The sequence below is a fragment of the Salvelinus fontinalis genome, chromosome 6 (genome assembly GCF_029448725.1).
Source record: "Salvelinus fontinalis isolate EN_2023a chromosome 6, ASM2944872v1, whole genome shotgun sequence".
NCBI classification, from domain to species: domain Eukaryota; kingdom Metazoa; phylum Chordata; class Actinopteri; order Salmoniformes; family Salmonidae; genus Salvelinus; species Salvelinus fontinalis.
The window spans coordinates 20,144,203-20,165,519 of record NC_074670.1 but is presented as its reverse complement, the minus strand read 5'-3'; the positions used below and the strand labels follow the sequence as shown (position 1 = coordinate 20,165,519).

General features: G+C 46.3%; 1 protein-coding gene across 4 annotated transcripts in view; it reads right to left on the bottom strand.

The window, feature by feature from the left end:
* Positions 1-883: 883 nt before the first annotated feature.
* LOC129857307 (rho GTPase-activating protein 33-like) overlaps positions 884-21,317 on the bottom strand; it is a 42,721-nt gene continuing 22,287 nt past the window's right edge. For 3 of the 4 annotated variants that reach the window (XM_055925421.1, XM_055925423.1, XM_055925419.1), the window contains 17 exons: positions 20,615-20,692; positions 20,049-20,115; positions 18,371-18,421; positions 16,940-17,089; positions 16,491-16,593; positions 16,189-16,333; positions 16,001-16,083; positions 15,524-15,631; positions 15,201-15,349; positions 13,038-13,064; positions 11,490-11,646; positions 11,213-11,352; positions 10,922-10,996; positions 9,832-10,577; positions 9,526-9,712; positions 9,026-9,372; positions 884-8,578 (listed from right to left, as the gene is read on the bottom strand). In XM_055925421.1, the coding sequence (XP_055781396.1) occupies positions 6,137-8,578; positions 9,026-9,372; positions 9,526-9,712; positions 9,832-10,577; positions 10,922-10,996; positions 11,213-11,352; positions 11,490-11,646; positions 13,038-13,064; positions 15,201-15,349; positions 15,524-15,631; positions 16,001-16,083; positions 16,189-16,333; positions 16,491-16,593; positions 16,940-17,089; positions 18,371-18,421; positions 20,049-20,115; positions 20,615-20,692 (5,055 nt within the window). In that variant the 3' untranslated portion in view covers positions 884-6,136. The remainder of the gene's footprint in view (positions 8,579-9,025; positions 9,373-9,525; positions 9,713-9,831; positions 10,578-10,921; positions 10,997-11,212; positions 11,353-11,489; positions 11,647-13,037; positions 13,065-15,200; positions 15,350-15,523; positions 15,632-16,000; positions 16,084-16,188; positions 16,334-16,490; positions 16,594-16,939; positions 17,090-18,370; positions 18,422-20,048; positions 20,116-20,614; positions 20,693-21,317) is intronic. The other variant, XM_055925420.1, reaches the window with a different exon arrangement.

Here is a 21,317-nt window from a genome sequence, read left to right as displayed (position 1 = left end):
CAGAGTATTTTGTGTAGATTTTTACAAAAAAGACAATTAAATCCATTTTAATCAAACGTTATAACACAATAGAAATCCAAGGTGTCTGAATACTTTGCTAGGCACTGCATAACTGTTGTACTCAAATGATCCTAAAATGGTCTAACCTTTCCTTTGGAAATTGTACTTATATTTTTTACAGTATATTACATAAAAGGATGACAAAATATTTTAATTGTGCAATAGCAGGTTTTGTTTTCTGGTTTTACCAGTATTTGCTGTCTGGGTGTGCCAAAAGCAAAACCATGGAGAACTCACTGCGCTGTGTTTTGTGTATGGACATGGCACACCTATAGAATACATCACACCCAAACCTTTTAGTCTCGGTCTAATTTGATGAATCCTCATCAAAAAGTAGGAGTGCCTTTTGGTCAGGATGTACAACCAACTTCAGGTGACGTCACAGGAGTCGCAAGAGACAAACAACTCCACACACACCCTGTACATTGAAGATGTTCACATTTAATTTGAAGAAATATCAGGACAAGGGACCAAAGACAACAAAATGGTGTCTCCTGGTTTAAAGAATAACTGTTTGAAGGCCATCTATGCAGCTGAAGGATAATGTTACATTGGTTTTCTGCTATTCTACTCTCTGGGTTACAGCCAGAATGCAGAACCAGTTTAGTTTCAATCAAACAATGGGTAGAAGGTGAAATCCCAAGGCTGCATAATGGTAAAGTAAATATATGGATGAAGAATACATTTAATTTAAAATCGCTGATGAAACTGCAACTTTAAATGTCTTAATCTTTAAAATGTCCATTGTGTTTATACATTTCAATTCTTTAGTATTCTATTCCATGACAAAATCTGTAGTTTAGGAAAAAAACACAATTACAAATTGTTTCATCTTTGATGTAACCATCAGGTTTTTAATTCACACCTTGGAAAACAATACAAAATAAGATTAACTGCCTTTTGCCAAGTGCTATAAGGCTGAAAGGGATAGTATTGGACTGAAAATTCAGGTTACACCCAAACACACATAGGTAGTATAGCCATGTTAAGTCTTTCCAACTTGTATGGACTTCAATGTACTAGGTCACTGCATAGATATAAAAGAGAAGAGGGAGGGAGGGATGCATGCTTATAGACCAACAGGACCATACTCTCACACACACACACACACACACACACACACAGTAACAGAACACATGCGTGCACACAAACAATTATCCTTCAAAAAGCCCAAGTCCAGAGTCATTAGGGAGTTTAATGAAAAATGTGCAATTTTCTTTCATCTAATGTAAGGAGTTTAGGGACACTAAGAGTACCAGGTCCTCTGTGCTGCCTTGAACCTTCATAGTAGAGCTAGATACCATGGCAAGATACCATTCAATGTTACCAGCCCGGACCTAGAGAGAGAAAGTTACCGCCTTAACATGCTTCATGGAACCAAATGATTGTTCATCAAAAAGGCACGTTGAACAAAAACCAAAAAGTATATCTCAGAAGTGGCACCGTGAGGAATACGGACACCATATTTCACATTCTTACCCTGTTACAAAACAGCTCGTCCTTCCCTTGCACTTCATTACAGTGGTATCACAGCATTACAACACAGTTGAGGAAACACCCCTGAAAAGATGTATAGTTCCCAATGTTCAATGGACAGCACTGCTAAGCTAAACTAGCCTAACACAACCTTGTCCTTTGTTTAGCTCTCCTACAATACAACTACACTGGGACATTTGTCTATCTGCGATGGAAAAGTATCCAAAGACAGTGAGACATACCAACGACTGGGAAAGGATTGAACCAGTTTTGTAACCGACACAGTCATAGCGACATTATTGAAGTGATATACATGCGCACACACACAGTTCAATATAGTGGAAGTCTGTGCAAAAACCATTACAGTCCAGGTAATGATCTACCAAGATGAAGTGTCTCCCCCTGATGTCCAATACCAGTATTGCAGTCCTAACGCCAGAATAGGGGAGAGACATGAATTAAGACATGGTGGTTTGTTAATGGAATGACAAACACATACAGTATGTGGTTTCTGCCTCCACTGAATCATCACATCACACCTTTAGTAATGTGTTGTATGTGTCAGGGATACGTTGCATAGGGGCAGGCAGTGAGTACAACTCCCAAAATGGAGGTAAGGACATGTGGGGTGCTTCTGTTGTATTCAACCAACACGGATACAGAAAAACAACCGAGGACCAGTGTGTGGTATTGTATTATCAGCACAGTACTTTGGATAAAAGCATCCGTTAGATTTTTTAACATGTACAAAAACATCCTTCAAGGATAAGTACATTAGATAAGACGCACAGTACAAACTTTCTGCCATCAGTCAGAGATACACACACACACACAGGATTCAGAATGACAGCACAAACTAGTGTAGTACCACTAATCCTAAAACGACAAAGTACTGTCTGTAAAAACAGTTTCCCTAAAACAGAAGGCAATGTTTTGTTTCAGTTTTTCATTTGATGAATTATGTGCTTTTTAGCTCACCATGAGAGACACTCGTCATTGGTTACATGGACACATTTAGACATGCGTACATACATTCACACACTCACATTCTGTCCAGGGATAAAAATTAAAACAATCAAATTCTACTTGGGTCGTTCCACAAAATAAGTGCCTTTTGCGTCCCTTTGATATTTGAAGTACAACATTTAACAGCGTTATATTTGATGAAGTGCCCTTTAATATAGACCACACGGAAAATTCAATAAATATATTTTTTATATGAATAAAAATTCTGCATTTGATGTCTCTGTGACTTCAAGAAGATGAACATTTCTCCATCATTGTAAAGCCCTAGTTATTTTGTTGCTTTGACAGTCATTTCTGAAGACTATTCATTTAAATGCAATTAGTCATTCAGTTTAAGGAAAAAAATAAACCTTTCCCTAATTTTAAGCTCAACCCGGTCATGTGAACTCTTGTTTTAATATGGTGAAACTTTTAAAATAATATTAATTTTTAAATAATAAAAACACATTGAACATCTATTAGTCCAAATAATTGAGTAAGAGCAGGTGAGCTGGTTCTTCTGAAAACATTTCTGGTGTTTTGCAGTGGAAAACTGAGCGGGCCGAGCATAACACGTCAACCCTGTTAACCATAGATGCCCAGGCTTGACATTTTATAAGAATTGTTTTGTTTTGTGAAGCTTGCATTCAATCGCCCCTCCCTGCTACACACAACAAGCTTACATATCCTCTGCCACGAGGGGATTTATGGCTGATTTAAGATAAAATCGTCAAGCCTGTTACTTTATTTGGCACTTTATTTGGCACTTACAATAGTATTTTTTTTATTTATTCAACCTCGATGGGAAAACATGTTTTTTAAATTAAGTTGAACATGTACTCTTTATGATAGAATGTCTAAAAGTAGGTGAAATCAACAAACAATATACATATCAAAAGGTACCGAATTGGTGGAACGACAGACTTATTTCAAACAAATGATTTATATTACATGCATTCCTTGAAACAAAATATAAAATAAATAAAACATGTAAAATCAAGCTTCTGAAAACCACTAAACCAAATCAGCAGCATTTGAGGTTCTTCTATTTAAAAATGAGAAAGACCGAGGTTAATTCCCCGTGGAGTCCTCTCTCAGTACTACAACCGTGTAAAAAACAAACAAGGCAAACCCAATCAAACCACTGTGCAGAACACCAAATCATCTGTTAAAATGTACAGCAGCCAGGGTTTTTTCTGCATAGAAAAGTCTTGGGCGGGCTGCCTAAGTGCTTTTCCGGGCCGCTTATGTAAAAAATAAAAAGGACTATATATTATGATATACACAGTACCAGTCAACAGTTTGGACACATCTACTCATTCAAGGGTTTTTCTTTATTTTTACTATTTTCTACATTGTAGAATAATAGTTAAGACATCCAAATTATGAAATAACACATATGGAATCATGTAGTAACCAAAAAAGTGTTAAACAAATCAAAGCATATTTTATATTTGAGATTCTTCGAAGTAGCCACCCTTTGCCTTGATGACAGCTTAGCACACTCTTGGCATTCTATCAACCAGCTTCATGAGGTAGTCAGCTGGAATGTATTTCAATTAACAGGTGTGCCTTGTTAAAAGTTAATTTGTGGAATTTATTTCCTTCTTAATGCGTTTGAGACAATCAGTTGTGTTGTGACAAAGTAGGGGTGGGATACAGATAATAGCTCTATTTGGTAAAAGACCAAGTCCATATTATGGCAAGAACAGCTGAAATAAGCAAAGATAAACGACAGTCCATTATTACTTTATGACATGAAGTTCAGTCAATACGGAACATTTCAAGAACTTTTAGTTTCTTCAAGTGCAGTCGCAAAAACCATCAAGCGCTATGATGAAACTGGCTCCCATGAGGACCGCCACAGGAAAGGAAGACCCAGAGTTACCTCTGCTGCAGAGGATAAGTTCATTAGAGTTAACAGCACCTCAGATTGCAGCCCAAATAAATGCCACACAGAGTTCAAGTAACAGACAAATCAACATCAACTGTTCAGAGGAGACTGCGTGAATCAGGCCTTCATGGTCGAATTGCTGCAAAGAAACCACTACTAAAGGACACCAATAAGGAAAAAGAGACTTGCTTGGGCCAAGAAACACGAGCAATGGACATTAGACCAGTGGAAATCTGTCCTTTGGTCTGATGAGTCCAAATTTTAGATTTTTGGTTCCAACCGCCATGTCTTTGTGAGACGCAGAATAGGTGAACAGATGATCTCCGCATGTGTAGTCCCCACAGTGAAGCATGGAGGAGGTGTGATGGTGCGTGACACTGTCAGTGATTTATTTAGAATTCAAGGCACACTTAACCAGCAGGGATACCACAGCATTCTGCAGCGATACGCCATCCCATCTGGTTTGCGCTTAGACTATCCTTTGTTTTTCAACAGGACAATGACCCAACACACCTACAGGCTGTATAAGGGCTAATTGACCAAGAAGGAGAGTGATGGAGTGCTGCATCAGCTGACCTGGCCTCCACAATCACCGACCTTAACCCAATTGAGATGGTTTGGGATGAGTTGGACCGCAGAGTGAAGGAAAAGCAGCCAACAAGTGCTCAGCATATGTTGGAACTCCTTCAAGACTGCTGGAAAGGCATTCCAGGTGAAGCTGGTTGACAAAATGCCAAGAGTGCACAAAGCTGTCATCAAGGCAAAGGGTGGCTACTTTGAAGAATCTAAAATCTGTTTAACACTTTGATTCCTACATGATTCCATGTGTTATTAATATTTTTGAAGTCTTCAATATTATTCCACAATGTAGAAAATAAATAAAAACCTTGAATGAGTAGCTGGGTCAAAACCTTTGACTGGTACTGATATATATATATATATATACTGTATATATATTTCATTTTTAAATAATAAATCATTGTCGGGATAAGAAATGTTCAGTGTCAACTTAAATTACTAAAAAGAGATGAAGTATGTAGAAAGATGGACCTATATATTTTCATCTTTGAGAACTAACCATCACTAAAATAAAAGCTAGACACAGGGAGAATCTACAATTCATAAAATGATGCAGTCAGGAGTTTTTGTCATGGCATGGGGCCACCATAGAGTTTTTTTTGAATTGGAGAAAATGTGCTTTAAAACTGTTACATTTTGTCACTGCGGCCAACAGAAGGGCCTCTAAAATTGTTGCTCGGCCACCGCACCATTGGCCACGCACACCACCTAAGCCCATTTTGATCCATAAAAGACCCTGGCAGCTATTTGCCTTTCTTTCTCAACACTCAAAACAACAGTCTGCTCTGGAATGTTTTCAAATCTAAGCCACTTTTCGGTTCATCTCTTTGATCTCTTCTTCCTCATTGGTCCAGTGGTTGCCGGTGTGAAATGGTGATAGGCCCCAGGGAATGTTCAAACAGGAAACTGGACTTTATGTCTAGCTACCCCAGAATGCCTTGCCATTGGTCCCATTTCTAAACATGACCGATTGTCTCACGTTTCCAGGAAGGCTTTCTATCGTCCTGTTCCCTTTCTCTGTGGACCATGAGAGTTTTACATGGTCTCTTCCTAGCTCTTTCTCTCTCTTTCACATTCAGTCTGATAGGGTACAGTGTGTAAAAGTCTACTTTGCGCTCCTCCTCAGCAGTAGCTGCGTGTCTGACCCTCAGTATGGATGGTCCAGTTGGGTGATGGTCCAGGTAAACTGCCCTGCCGTGCCAGCCCTCTCTGGTTCCTCAGACCCTGCGGCCGCAGCACTGCCTCGTGGACCACATCTCTGCGGGGGGGAGGGTTGGGGTATTGGCCCAGCATCGGGCCAGGATGGAAGGGGTACTGGCTGTACTGGAGGCCTCCTGGCTGGCTGGGGTAGGGCCTGGGGGCTCCCAGCGTCAGGTTGGAGAAGGCTGCAGACGGGGAGTCGGAGGGCTCCAAGAGGGGCTGGCTGGGGTAGCTGGAGGAGCAGGGGTCCTGGGGGCTCTGGATGGGGTAGGGGGGCTCCTGGTAGTGCTGCCGAAGGGGGTAGGGGTTAGCGCCAGAGCTCTGGTGCTCTCCCTGGGGCCCAGGGGTAAAGTCTTGGGTCCGGTAGTATTTGAGCACCTGATCGCCTGAGGGCATGACGTCAAAGGCCTGCCTGTACTGGCCCCCGGGCGAGGACCTCCGGAGTGGGTCTAGGCGTTGGAAGCCCTCTGCCCCGGCCCTCTGAGGAGCCCTGATCAGTGAGGGGCCCGGGGTGTAGACATTATAAGCAGACGGGGGCTGGTTGTGCTGCTGGCTGGGGTAGGGGTTGGCAGGGTGCTCCATGGCAGGGGAGGAGCTGGCAGAGGAGGAGGTGACTGTGGAGGGACCCTCAGCCCTCTCCTCCTCAGCCAGCTTCTCTATCAGCAGGGAGGCGATCTCCTTCCCCGACAGGCCCGGGATGGGCTCCGTACTGCAGCTGGAGCTCTGGGGGTCTGAGCGGCTGCGGTAGTGGATCCCTGTCGATGTAGACGCTGTGCGAGCTGGGAGGAAGTTGCTCTCCTGGATGCTCCCTGGGGTCGTTGCGGCCGAGTCGTTGTGGGCGGCTGGGCTGTCTGGAGTGGAGGGGGTGAGGCTAACGCTGGTGGAGCCTCCCTGGTCAGGGGCCAGGCGGGGGGAGGACTGTCTCTGATCCTCTGGGTTTGGCGTGGCAAGAGGTTCAGAATCTTGTGTAGAGTCTCCATCCAGGTCTGTGCTGGTCCAGCTCTTTGTGTTTTGGGCCCCAGTAGAGGGGCTGGGGAAAGGGAAGTTGACGTAGATGGGCTCAGACAGGTCCTTGGAGGTTGGTCTGTGGGACTGGGGAGGGGAGGGCTGGGATGGCTGGCCCTGGAGAGACTTGCCCTGGGGAGGCTGGCTCAGACTCAGAGGAGCCTCCTCTGGCTTACGATAGCACACCTTCCCGTTTTCAAAATAGGGGTGTAGCTGGGAGGAGGTGAGGTCTGTGGAGGCTGATCTGTTGGAGCGGTGGAGGTTGCGTTGGTGCTGGTAGAGCGCCAGGGGAACCATGGAGGAGGAGGGGAGGGGGTGCATCTCACTACGGGCCTGCCGGACTGAGGAGGAGGTCTGGAGCCGGGGGTGGTGGTGAGAGGGGTGATGGTGGTGGGTGGAGCCGTCCTGGGAGTGGTGGTGAGAGTGGGAGTGTCCGTGGAAGAATGAGTGGGACTGGGAGTGGGCAGCTGCCCAAGCCCGCGTGGCTTCTTTGGACCAGAGCTGGGGCCCCCTGTCCCCTCTGGGTCCACCCTGGTTGTGGTGGAGAGGCTGGGGTTGGTGATGCCCCCGGTAGATGGGCCTTTTGTTGGCCTCTGGGTGGGGGGCCGGTCGGAAGTTATCCTCCAGATCCAGCCTCATGTTCTGGTAGCTGTGGCGGGCGTAGCTGGGGGGGCCCTGCGGGTTCTCAGGCCCGGCGATCTCGTAGTAGAAGTTCTCCATCTTTCCCTGGTCCTCTGAGGTGGAGGAGAGGGGCACGGGCCGGATCTGGGCCTGCTGAGGGGGCTGCTGACCCGGGGATGGTTGGCTGGCTGCCCTGGCTGCGTGGTAGCGGGCGAGGTGGTCTGGAGCTCCACTCAGACGCTCTGAGAAGGCCCTGGCCAGAGGAGGGTTCCCCTGCTGACCAAAGATCCGCCTGATGCGCCCTGAGTCCAGGGAGCGACGCATCTCATTCTGGGCCAGTGGTGCTCTGTGGGGACGCTCCAGATCCAGGGGCTTAGGGGGTACTTTGGGGCGGGTGGGCTGGAAAGCACAGACCTGAGTCAGAGGGGACTCTGATTTGGAGTGCAGGAGCTGGGGGTGGGCCGAGGACAGCTTAGACTGGGTGGAGGTTGATTTCTGTTGGAGGTGAGGGGCAGAGAACTGGCGTGAGTAGGCTGGGGGCTTCCTCTGAGACCGGGACTCAGTGGGGCTAGGTCTCTCCCCAGACTGGACTGGTTTGGGTAGCTGTGACTGGGGCAGCTGCTTCTGGTTCTTGTAGATGGGGCTGGGGGTCTGGTCGTCTCCAGAGGCGCTCCCACCAGACAGCTCCGAGTTGGACGCCACAGAGTCAGACGTCTCAGAGGACAGCGTCTCCGTATCCTGCAATAAAAAATACAAATTATAACTTTTTTTACCGCCATACAGTAAGTTACAGTACTGGTTAGTCATGCATGCTGTAGCTACGTGCAGCCGGACATACTTTACTGTACTGTTCTCTAAGCCTGATTAACCAGCTGGGAAAATAGAACATGGACTTTGTCAGTCTTCTCATAACAACGACAGTTAAAAAAAGGAATCAAATTTTGCCCAGGCAACTGTAAACATCTTGCTTGTTATGGTTAGGAAATGAAGGCTCGGCTGAAAATGACCTGATAGCACTGTTGTCGCTCTTCATATGGATCCCAAAACTAGAACATCTCCAGCACAGTCAAAACAACATCAACCACTTAGAATTTACCACAGTACAAACGGACACAGTTTACACAAAGTTACACCCATACAGTGCTACTTACAGACATGTGCACACTCCCACACACACACACACACCTGTCCTGGAGTCCTCCAACCCTGGCCATGTCCTGTATCTGCTGCAGTCTCTGTCGCGTTTCCCTCTCCCTCGGTCATCCACACAGACAGGGGGCGCACTGTGGAGTAGAGCTGATTGGGGTCAGAGGACAGCAGCTCTCCTGCGTCGGCAGACAGGGAACTCTGGTAGCGGGTGCCGGCTACGTCCTGGGACCGGGACTGAGGGGGGCGGTAGGGGGGCGAGGCGCCCTGTCTCAGGGCCTTGTTGGCACTCTCAGCCAGGGCCAGGGCCATGAGGCGTGCTGGGTTTTTAGGAGGTGGAGGGGGAGGCTGGGAGAGCAGGGGGGCATCGGTGGGTTCCTTTATACCTGTAGAGGGGAGAGGAGGGTTAAATTACATGACTATGGTCTGCAGTAAAACCTCGAATCATTGAAAACAAACTCATTTTTGATGATGACTATAATCAATTGACTAATACATTCAATCAAACTTGTTGGCCGAGTCCATTCCTGTCTACTCACCCTGTCCTCTGATCTTGGCCTCGGGGCCCAGTTTGCTGCGGATCTCCTGCTGGCAGCTCTCCGTCAGCTGGAAGTCACATGACCGAAGCAGCATGGAGATCATCTGAGGAGGCTGTGACTGGGAGGGGCCGCTGCTCGGGATGCCAGGCTGTAATTCACCAGCTCGCCCGCCAATCATGTCCAACACCTACGAGAGAGAAAGTCAAGTTTGGTGAGGCAAATTTATCATAGAGTATATAGGAAAGTAAACTCCAATCCTGAGATACAGAAATACAGGGACAGCAGTGACAGAGAGGGAGGAATTACCTTAGCAGGGACGCTGATGGATACAGGGTCAGAGATGTCCAGTGTAGGGGACTTGGGGGCTTTTTGTGAGAAGGCGTTCACCATCTTCCGGGTGAAAGATCTTCTCTCTGGTGGGGGCTGAGCAGGGGGGGCAGAGGTCACAGGTGTAGTGGGCTGGCCCTGGCTGTTTGAGGTACTCAGGTTGGAGCCTTCCCCTGATTGGCCGGCAGATGGGCTGGTATTGGCCGGTCTGTGTTGACAGAACACCTGAGGTGGCGGGGCTGTGGCGGCGATGATCAGACTCCTCCTGACGGCCGCATCCGATTGGTTGAGCACCGAGTCGGGGTCCTCTGTGATTGAGCGCTGGCTGCTGGAGTGAGAGTGTCCTTGGTGGCTGAGGCAGCGGTAAGGAGGGGGCGTGGCAGTGGGCGGGGACTCCCTGCCGCCCGCGGTGACTGCGCTGCTGCTCAAGCCGATTGGTCCGTCCTCCAGGAAGGTGGGGCTGAAGTCAATGACGTCCTCGGCCATCCAGGAAGCAGCCGGGTCCTGGTTGGAGAAGTCAGGCAGCATGTAGATGCCTTCCTCGTCTTCATCCTCATTGTCTCCATCCTCCCTGGGCCGGCGGTCCTCAGGCAACAGGCTATCATACGAGCGGCTGGAAGGCAGGCGGGACGGGGGGCGCTGGGGCAGGTGCTGAGGGTCCATGGAGGCAGCCAAAGACAGACCGTCACTACTGGAGCGGGGCCGCCGCAGACGCTTCGACTGTCCTGAGAGAGAAGGAGAGGTAGGAAGAGAGAGAAAGCAAAAAAAAAAAAAAAAGAAAAAAAAAAAGGAAGTCAGGTTTTAAAATAAGCATCTCTGTAGTGCTCGTCTCTTAGTGCTCCAACCAGCTCCCAAACAATCCATTCTACTCCGACTGTCCCAAAATCAACTATAATCACGGCTTCCAGACATTACTTCTCTTCCCCAGTTTCCCCTGACAGAGACATCTCATACTCTATACTTAACGGACGAGAAGAGAGAGGCTCTGCTATCGATCAGTCAGAGGACTTAACCAGCTGAGATGAGTATCAGTATTAGCGTCAGTGAGTTATGGCCTACTGTGGTGTACCTGCTCCACTGTGCTGGGACGATAAGGATTCCTCACTCTTAGCTGAACGCAGGGTCACACTGTCCACACGACAACCTGCAGGAGAAACCAAGGAGAGAGAGAGAAAAGAGGGAGAAAGAGACAGCCAGAGAGAGAGAAAGGGAGATCTGTCATACAAAGAGAGAAGGGGATCAAAAAGGGCGACAAACTGTGGAGTTGGTATTTATTTTCCTTTCCACCTCCATCCATCCAGGTAAATTGACTGAACATAACCCTGGTGTGTGTGTGGTCCAAATCAGACATGACATCTACCTGCGTGTGAGGTGGCGGGCTGGAACAGGGAGCTAATCCTCATTGGTTTACGTCGCCCCGCCCCCGGAGGCTTCCCGATCGCAAAGAATGTCTTCCAGCTCCCTCCAGCTGCCTTCCGTATCTTCATCCCTCTCTTCCTCCTGTAGGGGGAGGAGAGAGAGCAAGACAGAGAAGAAGAGAGGGAGATTTAGGTGGGTGAGACTGCTAAATCAACTGCATGTGATAGTGAAACTACAGAAACTTTCATGGTCTGGAAAAAGCCTGGCCTCCCACTCACCTGTCGACAGGGTGGTCCAGCACGGTGTGGAACTGGCCCTGGAACTGGACTGGTGCCCCTTGGAGGAGCAGAGGAGCCTGTGTCCTGGCCTGGGCCTCTTCTAGGGAGAGCAGCCTGGTGGAGACAAAGGACTTGGGCCTGGTCAGAGAGTGCCGCCCTGCAGGCAGAGAGAGGACAATTAGTAATAGGTAGAGGGTGGGAGAGTGAGGAGGCTTTGGTGACGGAGGCCAAAAGCTTAGTTTCGAATGAGATCCTATTCCCTGTATAGTAAGTGCACTACCTTTGGCCAAAGCCCCTAAGTGGCACACTATGTGTAAAAAAAAAGAAGAAAAAAAAAAAAAAAGAGTACTATACGGGAAATAGGGTGTCATTACAGATTTGCCCAACGAGAGCGAATAAGACATGGAGACGCTTGCAACTCAGAAATCACATGGAGTAAACAACATAAAGGGAGGGAAGGCTGAGGTATGCAGAGGAAGTTGGACCTTTTCATTTGTAACTCCAAATCAAAGAGCAACCAAAGTAACCTCAATGGCAAAGTTTGCTGAAATTTGCTAAACAGGACACCCGTCAGGGGAGAGCAGAGCATGGGTCATCAGACAGGATTGACATTTAAACAAATATGTATTATTATAATGCAATTAACAGAGTACTGTAACAGTGTCTTATAGGGCAAGTACATGCCAGGAAAGCCCAAAAATATTTTTTCCACTTTAATTTACTGCAATACAATTTTTCACATTAAATGTATTCAACATAAAACTATTTATATTAATACTTTCAAAAATCCCCTTTTTGATTTACCATATTTTTGGGACAAATTGTTGGAACAACATGTCAAACACTTTCAAATGCGTAAAATTGTGCTCTGCTACTTTTATACATAAACATTTCCATTAGTCATTAAGCAATCACATTCAGCAAATCACCAGCAGAGGGAGTTACATTTGAATCCATTTTCCCATTCACTGGTGGTGCTCACATAATTTATCATAACTTTAAAAGTAGCAGAACGTTGAAAAGTTGATGTACTTGTACAGTTAATATATTTTCAAACAGTGTCTAAAAATGTACAAAATCTAAATGGTACGAGATATTCACAAATATGTTTTATGTTGAATAAATGTGTTACAAAATCATCATCTAGACATAATCCATATTTTAGAGCACACTATCATGTACAGTTCACAGATCATAGGCTCTTAGAGGATTTTCTCACAAATGGTTTGTGATACAAATGTAAAAACCATATCAAACATTCATCCTGCTAATTACGTTTCTGTGAGAATAGCCAGAACAATCTGACACGCAAAATATTTTTGGGACTTTCCTGGCGTGGAGTCTGAGACGCAAAGCAAGCATCTAACTGAGCCCTGGCTGGGACGCTGACAGAAACGCTTCAGCTGGAGAAGCACACAGATACTGCTGATCTGTAGACAATACTGAGGTTAAACATTTTAGCTATAGGTCCTATTGATTATTTAGCTAGCTGACAAGACAAAACAGATCACGGAAGCTGGGAATAGTCAATTCAACATTGTTGTTTACCTGGTGGTTCTGGCTCAATGTAATCCTCTTAAAAGAAATATCCACAGCATTTGTGACACATTGATCAAAACAACGTCTATTCTTTAATAGTTTGAGCATTACAGCACAAAACAACCTAAAAGTTACTTTAATAACTATTTAAAATGACAAAAATAAATATTGGAGTACACACAAAATGTAACTGACCACATTTACTTCAAGATGGGATGAATTTGAACAAGGATGGAAGTTTATTGCCTATTCAACTGTCAATACAATAGAAAGATCATGTGAGAGTTTACAGTTGACCAGTGACTCAAACCATGAAGAGACACTGGGTTTATACAAACATATATCAGCATGTGCACACAAAACTTAGCTATATTAAATGTTTGTTTTTTTACCCCTTTTTCATGGTATCCAATTGATTTGTAGTTACAGTCTTGTTTCATCGCTGCAACTGCCGTACGGACTCGGGAGAGGCGAAGGTCGAGAACCGTGCGTCCTCCAAAACACGACCCAACCAAGCCGCACTGCTTCTTGACACAATGCCCACTTAACCCGGAAGCCAGCTGCACCAATGTGTCGGATGAAACACCGTACACCTAGCGACCTGGTCAGCGTGCACTGCGCCCGGCCCGCCACAGGAGTCGCTAGTGCACGACGGGACAAGGACATCCCTGTCAGCCAAACCTTCCCCTTATCCGGACGACGCTGGGCCAATTGTGCGCCGTCTCATGGGTCTCCCGGTCGCGGCCGGCTGCGACAGAGCTTGGACACGAACCCAGAATCTCTAGTGGGTTTATACATGCCTTAGACCACTGCGCCACTCGAGAGGCCAACTTGGCTATACTTACTATCTACTGGAAAACAACAGACAAAAGCCCAATAGGATGAGACACATTCATCATGAACTCTTTCTTGTGCACATCGTACAGAGATCTCAGGACAAATGGGTCACACAGAAGCCAAAAGTAGACCAAGCCTAAACTAAACCAATCAACGCTATAGAGCGCTTGTAAGCATCCAGCATTGAGAGAGGGAGAGGGAGAGAGAAGGCACGGACGATCAGAACATGGAGTAGCGTCGCCTCTCTACGGTGACTTCCAGAAGAGGAGCAGATACTGTAGGGTGCCTGGGGGCCTTAGGGACCTCCTCACCCCTGGACTCCCCCACCTCCTCCTCACCCCTGGCCTCCTGCAGACTCACCAGCCTGGTTCTCTGGTGCTGCCGAGAGACCTTACACTCCAGCTTGCCCGTTGCTACGGAGACACACAGCTCTCGCTCACTATCTGCTGCTTCCATCACACTTGGCATACACTGATTGAATCAACGTTGTTTCCACATCACTTCAATGAAATTATTGAATCAAGGTGGAATAGACGTTGAATTGAAGTCTGTGCCCAGTGGGATGGTTACAGTATCAGTGTGGCTGAGGGCTCACTTTATGGTAAGTTTTCAGTTTTATTCCATATTTAATACTGATTTTTATCGAGAGTAAAGAACAAAATGTTGCCAAATATTGTACTACTTTTTGGACAATCAATTATGAAGGAAATGGATGCAGTGGAAAAATCTTTCCATGCTTAAATCACTTATATTACTGCCATTTTAGACTATTCATACACATGTTACACTGTGCTGTGAGGCAAGACAAAGAGTGCAATGAAATAATATATCACAGAGTCATTCAAGTAGAGTTGCTTTCATAGATTTACAGCATTTGCGGGGTAAAAAGCGGCGGACAGCGGGTGGTGGTGACAGTTGTAATGGTGGTAGAAGTGTCATCCATTATATACAGGGCTGTTTAACCAGACAACTAAAAGCTTTAAGTAGAGGATAGAGGAAGCCTGGCTGGCTGAGTAGTAAAGCTAGTTACTGTAGGTACTAAAAAGAGGCTTTGAGGCTCTGAGGTAAATGCTCTGTGTGTGGCATTGATAACACAAAACCACAGAGCTGATACAGAGGGAGAGAAGACAGAGGGAGCACTCTGAAGGAGAGAAGACATTTTCAGTCGAATCCTAACTTGAAATCCACACGTCACTGACGATTGCCGACTGATGCAAATAATGCATTGATTTCAATGGGAAATGTGTGTATCCACACAAATGGAACTCCAGTTCGGAGGATTGCGTCCAGTGAGCGTTAGAGAAGCCAGCGTTTGGGTTATGGTGATGTGCATACCTGTGCCTGTGAAGCGTCCTACAGAGGTGAAGGAGTCACTGAAGAGCACGTCCACGTGACTGAGGAGAAACTCCACCACCACAGACTGGATCCGCACCTCCTTAAACGGGTCAGCACCACTCAGACCCACCGCCTCGATCTCCATAGATCTGCCACGGAGACAACAGACAGCCACACCAGGGTCAACTCCAGGAAGGTGTTGCAGACAGAAATGCCATGAATAGAGCTGACATGATTCCTCACTGTACATGTCAGAGGCACACCTGTTCTAAAAGATATATTTCTATAGGAACGATCCACAACAGGTAGGCACAGACACACACCTGAGCAGGTTGGGGGCCCAGACAATGGCCAGGTTCTTGATGTGCATGTTGGTCTCTCCGCTGCAGGTGGCCAGACCAGCCAGGTGTCTAACGAGGTACTCCAGGGTCCTGACAGAGAGAGACAACGTCAGTCCACAATCTGTCTCCATGGCTGTGTTGTTTGTATACCTGTAGTCTCTGTCTCCATGGCTGTGTATACCTGTAGTCTCTGTCTCCATGGCTGTGTTGTTTGTATACCTGTAGTCTCTGTCGCCATGGCTGTGTTGTGTATACCTGTAGCCTCTGTCTTCATGGCTGTGTTGTGTATACCTGTAGTCTCTGTCTCCATGGCTGTGTATACCTGTAGTCTCTGTCTCCATGGCTGTGTTCTGTATACCTGTAGTCTGTCTCCATGGCTGTGTATACTTGTAGTCTCTGTCACCATGGCTGTGTTGTGTATACCTGTAGTCTCTGTCACCATGGCTGTGTTGTGTATACCTGTAGTGTGGTGGTGGGAGCTGCTGGATGACATCATGTACTTTCACCATGCGCTCGTCGTCCGTCATCTCTCCCATAAAGTCCTACGGAGGAAGACCAGGGAAAAAACAGATGGCAAGTTTAGCCTTTGACAATGGACAGCACTTTCAGTTGGAGGGAGTTGTGTTGGGTTATGGCCATGTACTCACAGCAAACTTGTCGTAGAGCTGGTAGGTGAGCAGGGGGTTGGGCAGCTCTCTGAAGTAGAGCTTACACAGGGACCCCACACAGTGGATGTCCTGCATGTACATATCCTTGGTCAGGTCTGGAACGTTCTCACTGTCAAACTCATGTCTGGTGGACAGAGAGAGTGTCAAATAGGGTTGAATGCCAAAAAAGTATTGCATATTTGCCTATATGTATTTTATGCATGCAGTCAATGATCTATGTAGTTCTTTAAGTCTTTACAGGTTCAGGGCCTGACATGCAGGGTTAGCATGAGGGGTGGTACCGGAGTTTCTGAATGTTGGAGGAGACTCCAGAGTGCCTGTAGATGCCGTCCACCACACCATGCTTCTCTATGAACTCTGAGCAGCTCTTCAGAACCTGTGGAACTGGAGAAGCACACAAAGATCATTGTCACACGTTACAGTAGTACACCAAACCAGACCAGGCTCTCAAGGACACACAGATATGACTCCCTGAGACTCTAGAATTAGAACTGTAGAAATCTAACTAGGGCAATGGGCCCATTTCATCAACTCCGAAGCACTAATGGGTTCCTAAAATGGCATGATTGACTTAAATATTGTTCCGAGTTCACTTGACACACCAAAACCGCTCACTCTCTGCAGCCAGCAACTCACTCTTACGTTACTATAAAAATAACAAGCCCAAAGATACTGACAACTACTTTACATCCCCAAAAGGTTACGTGAGGATAAGTGTGGTTTTATGTACCGTCCAGTCCTGAGTTGAGGAGGTGCTCTCCCAGGTCACAGCCGAACACCCTCTCCTTAAGAATGCCTCTCTGTTTGAGCTTCTGCTTGGTGGGCCTGGACTTCATAAAGGTGCGCAGGAATCCCATCAGCTTGCCGTGCTTCTTAGAAACTGTCAGAGGGGGGCGACAGAGAGCTGCTGAGTAATGACACTACAGTGGGAAAGAGAGACTATTGTGGTGGGTGAGGGGTCCATCTTTGTGAGGGGCGTGTCTTTGTTTGTGTGTACAGAGAATTGCCTGCAAACATGTGTGTTCACGTGTGTATGTGTATCCATGAATGTCATCATCGTCATCAAATATAAAACGGGTGAAAAGACATGAGAAAATAGGAGAGTTTAGTGGGAGCTGGAGCATGGACACTAGTAGGAGGCTGGGTCGTGTTCTGGACCAATGAGCCACGACCACCAACATCATTAGAACAATAAGCAGCAGCAGATTACTTCAACGCATCGTGAAGATTAGGAGCAAGGAAATAATGATTGTCATTGGTCATAATAAACCTGTATCGTCTTCCTCTAAAACAATGACTTGCTTCTCATTTATACAACAAGCTCCATTGTGTTTTATGATTTATGGGTGACTCTAAAATACATGTACACTAATTCTACTCTAAAAACATCCTCACCACTCCTGCCATGCGAACAGCCCTAGGCTTGGCTAGTTGTATAAATGGCTATTGTACGTTTCCTGGTTGGCTTAAGGGGAAATGTGTTATACAGGCCTTGCATTAAGGGGAGAGATGAGGCGCTAGGAAAGATAAGGACGGTGGAAGGACTCTGATTAGATGACAAATAGATTAATGAGAGAAATTCCATTTCAGTTGTTGTTACCAGCAAGTCTTAGGTACCAAGGCTGAGGAACTGAGAGAGAAAAAGAGAGAAAGGCAATAGATACAACAGGAAGGCGGTTGAAACACCAGCTAAATACATTGTTGTTCTGTACTTCGCACTCCCAAAACAGAGATATACTGTGGTCGGAGATACAAATATGAAGACAGCAACGATGTTGTGACCACATTAGGCAAGCAAAATAACCTATGGGCTGAGTAATTGTGAAACTATGTGATCCACTGTGTGTTTCTGGTTATAACACGAGGTCATGGATCCTTTAATAAAAAAATTGTCTAGAGAGAGATATCATTTTATAATGTTTACTTAGAAGACTTACAAGACAAAGATACAAGGGAGGGAGGAAAAGTGGCTGTTATATACAGTTCAATTAAATATAAGCAATATATGCTGCATGCCAGAAAGAAAACATAGTAACCATGACAGCTAGTACTGCATGTTGTCAAACTCATTTCAAGCCATCCCCTGCAAAACCGTCGACACGCTCTGTGGAGACTGAATACTCATACAGTAGTGATTGATTGGTTGATTGCGTCTGTTTACCGGATGTAGGAGAGGGAGGTCCTGGTGCGCTGGCGTTGGCTGGATCTCCATCTGGAAACACAAACGTCACTCAATACATCTGACATTGATCTGGTGACACACTGCATTCGGAAAGTATTCATACCCCTACGTTACAGCCTTATTCTAAAATGTATTAAGTTGCCCCCCCCCCCCCCTCTCAAATTACACACAGTACCCCATAATGACAAAGCAAAAACAGTTCATAAATGTTTGCAAATTTACATAGAAAAACAGAAATATTATATTTACATAAGTATTCAGACCGTTTACTCAGTACTTTGTTGAAGCATCTTTGGCAGCCATTACAGCCTCGAGTATTCTTGGGTATGACGCTACAAGCTTAGCACACCTGTATTTGGGGAGTTTCTCCCATTTTTCTCTGCAGATCTTCAAGCTCTGTCAGGTTGGATGGGGAGCATCGCTGCACAGCTATTGTCAGGTCTCTCTAGAGATGTTTGATCGGGTTCAAGTTCAGGCTCTGGCTGGGCCACTCAGGGACATTCAGAGACTTGTCCCGAAGCCACTCCTGCGTTGTCTTGGCTGTGTGCTTAGGATTGTTGTCCTAATGGAAGGTGAACCTTCACCCCAGTCTGAGGTCCTGAGCGCTCTGGAGCAGGTTTTCATCAAGGATCTCTCTGTACTTTGCTCCATTCACCTTTCCCCTCAATCCTGACTAGTCTCCCAGTCCCCACCTCTGAAAAACATCCACACAGCAAGATGCTGCCACCACCATTCTTCACCGTAGGGATGGTGCCAGGCTTTCTCCAGACATGATCCTTGGCATTTATGCCAAAATGCTCAGTCTTGGTTTTATCAGACCAGAGAATCTTGTTTCTCATGTTCTGAGAGTCTTTAGGCAAACTCCAAGCGGGCTGTTATGTGCCTTTTACTGAAGAGTGGCTTCCATCTGGCCACTTTACAATAAAGGCCTGATTGGTGGAGTGCTGCAGAGATGGTTGTCCTTCTGGAATGTTCTCCCATCTCCACAGGGGAACACTAGAGCCCAGTCAAAGTGACCATCGGGTTCTTGGTCACCTCCCTGACCAAGGCCCTTCTCCCCCTAATTGCTCAGTTTGGCTGGGCGGGCCAGCTCTAGGAAGAGTCTTGGTGGTGACAAAGTTTTCCATTTAAGAATGGAGGGCACAGTGTTCTTTTGGTACCCTTCCCCAGATCTGTGCCTCGAAACAATCCTGTCTCAGAGCTCTACGGACAATTCCTTCGACCTCGTGGTTTGGTGGGACCTTTATATAGACAGGTGTGTGCCTTTACAAATCATGTCTAATCAATTGAATTTACCACAGGTGGACTCCAATCAAGTTGCAGAAACATCTCAAGGATGATCAAAGGAAACGGGATGCACCTGAGCTCAAATTTTGAGTCTCATAGTAAAGGGTCTGAATACTTACGTAAATAAGGTATTCCTGTTTTTTATTTTATACACGTTTTCGCTTTGTCATTATGGGGTATCGTCTGTAGATTTATGAGGAAAACATTTCTGAATAAGATTAACGCAACAAAATGTGGAAAAGGTCAAGGGGTTTGAGTACTTTCCGAAGGCATTGTATGTGATAATGTACAGTAAGTGGGATTCAGTATGGTGGTGTCATAACGTGTGTGTGTGTGTGTAAGCTACCTATTTTGTGTGTGTGTAAGCTACCTATTTTAGCGGTGGACTGAGGCTTCTCGCTGATGAGCTCCACACACTCACTGGGGAAGAAGCCCACCTAAAGTGGGGAAAGACCATCAAAGTAACTGAGGATAACAAGCACGGACTCACAAAAACTTGCGCACACACACAATAGCTTACACATGACATAGGGTAAAAAACAAGAGCAAATGAGTTAAAAGTAGAAGCTTGGTGAAAATAGAGAACAGTGAAAGAAAGAAATATAAAGAAAGAGGAAACAAAACGAGAAGGGAAAAGTACAGAAACATGAAGACGTGAGATAGTGAATGTAGCCATCATCTGGAGAACTGTTGTTCTGTAGCGGGACTCTTTAGAGTGGGTGAGGGAGACAGGCGTGTGGGTGAGGGAGACAGGCGTGCGGGTGAGGGAGACAGGCGTGCGGGTGAGGGAGACAGGCGTGCGGGTGAGGGAGACAGGCGTGCGGGTGAGGGAGACAGGCGTGCGGGTGAGGGAGACAGGCGTGCGGGTGAGGGAGACAGGCGTGCGGGTGAGGGAGACAGCCAGTGGTGGAAGTCTCCAGTGATTGTGTCGTGTACCTGGAAGCCATGCTTCCCCCTCCACCAGTTGGAGTCCTCTTTGGGTGGCATATCAATTACAGACAGGATATCTCCCACCTGGAGAGACACACACATTAGACAAAGATATTAAACAACCTCCAACTTCAGACAAAGTCTACAGACAAACGAGCCAGATGACTTCATTTAACACCACCCCCCCCACCACCACCAGAGCCAAAAGTACATCAACACACATAATACAGCCTCGGCAGTCAAAACACCAGCCCCAAAACTAAACATTATCCAGACACAACAAGCTGGATCAGGGCATAATGTAGTCCTGCCTGATTTGGCTGAACTACACTCACACTTATTTCAGATAACAGATAAGGAGAACAGATGAGATACAGTTGCCATTCCTCACTGTAAGGAGGACAGGACAGAGAGGAGATGAGACCGAGAGAGAGACACAAAGAAAGAAAGAGAGCTAAAATGTGCTCAGTGTTTGGCTCACCCCATTCCAGGGTGCTGTGGCCCAGAAACAGAAACAGTATGTAGAGCAGGAGGAGGAGAAGAGGACAGGAATAGACAGAACAGGAAGATGGAAGACGAAAAAGAGAAGGAAAAGGAAGGTGACAGCCAAACAGAGAGACCAAGGCCCAGACAGAGATGACACAGAAATCTGAAAACTATGACTGCCACTAATGTAAATCTCATTTGGTTCTGTGTATCCCTGCAACAG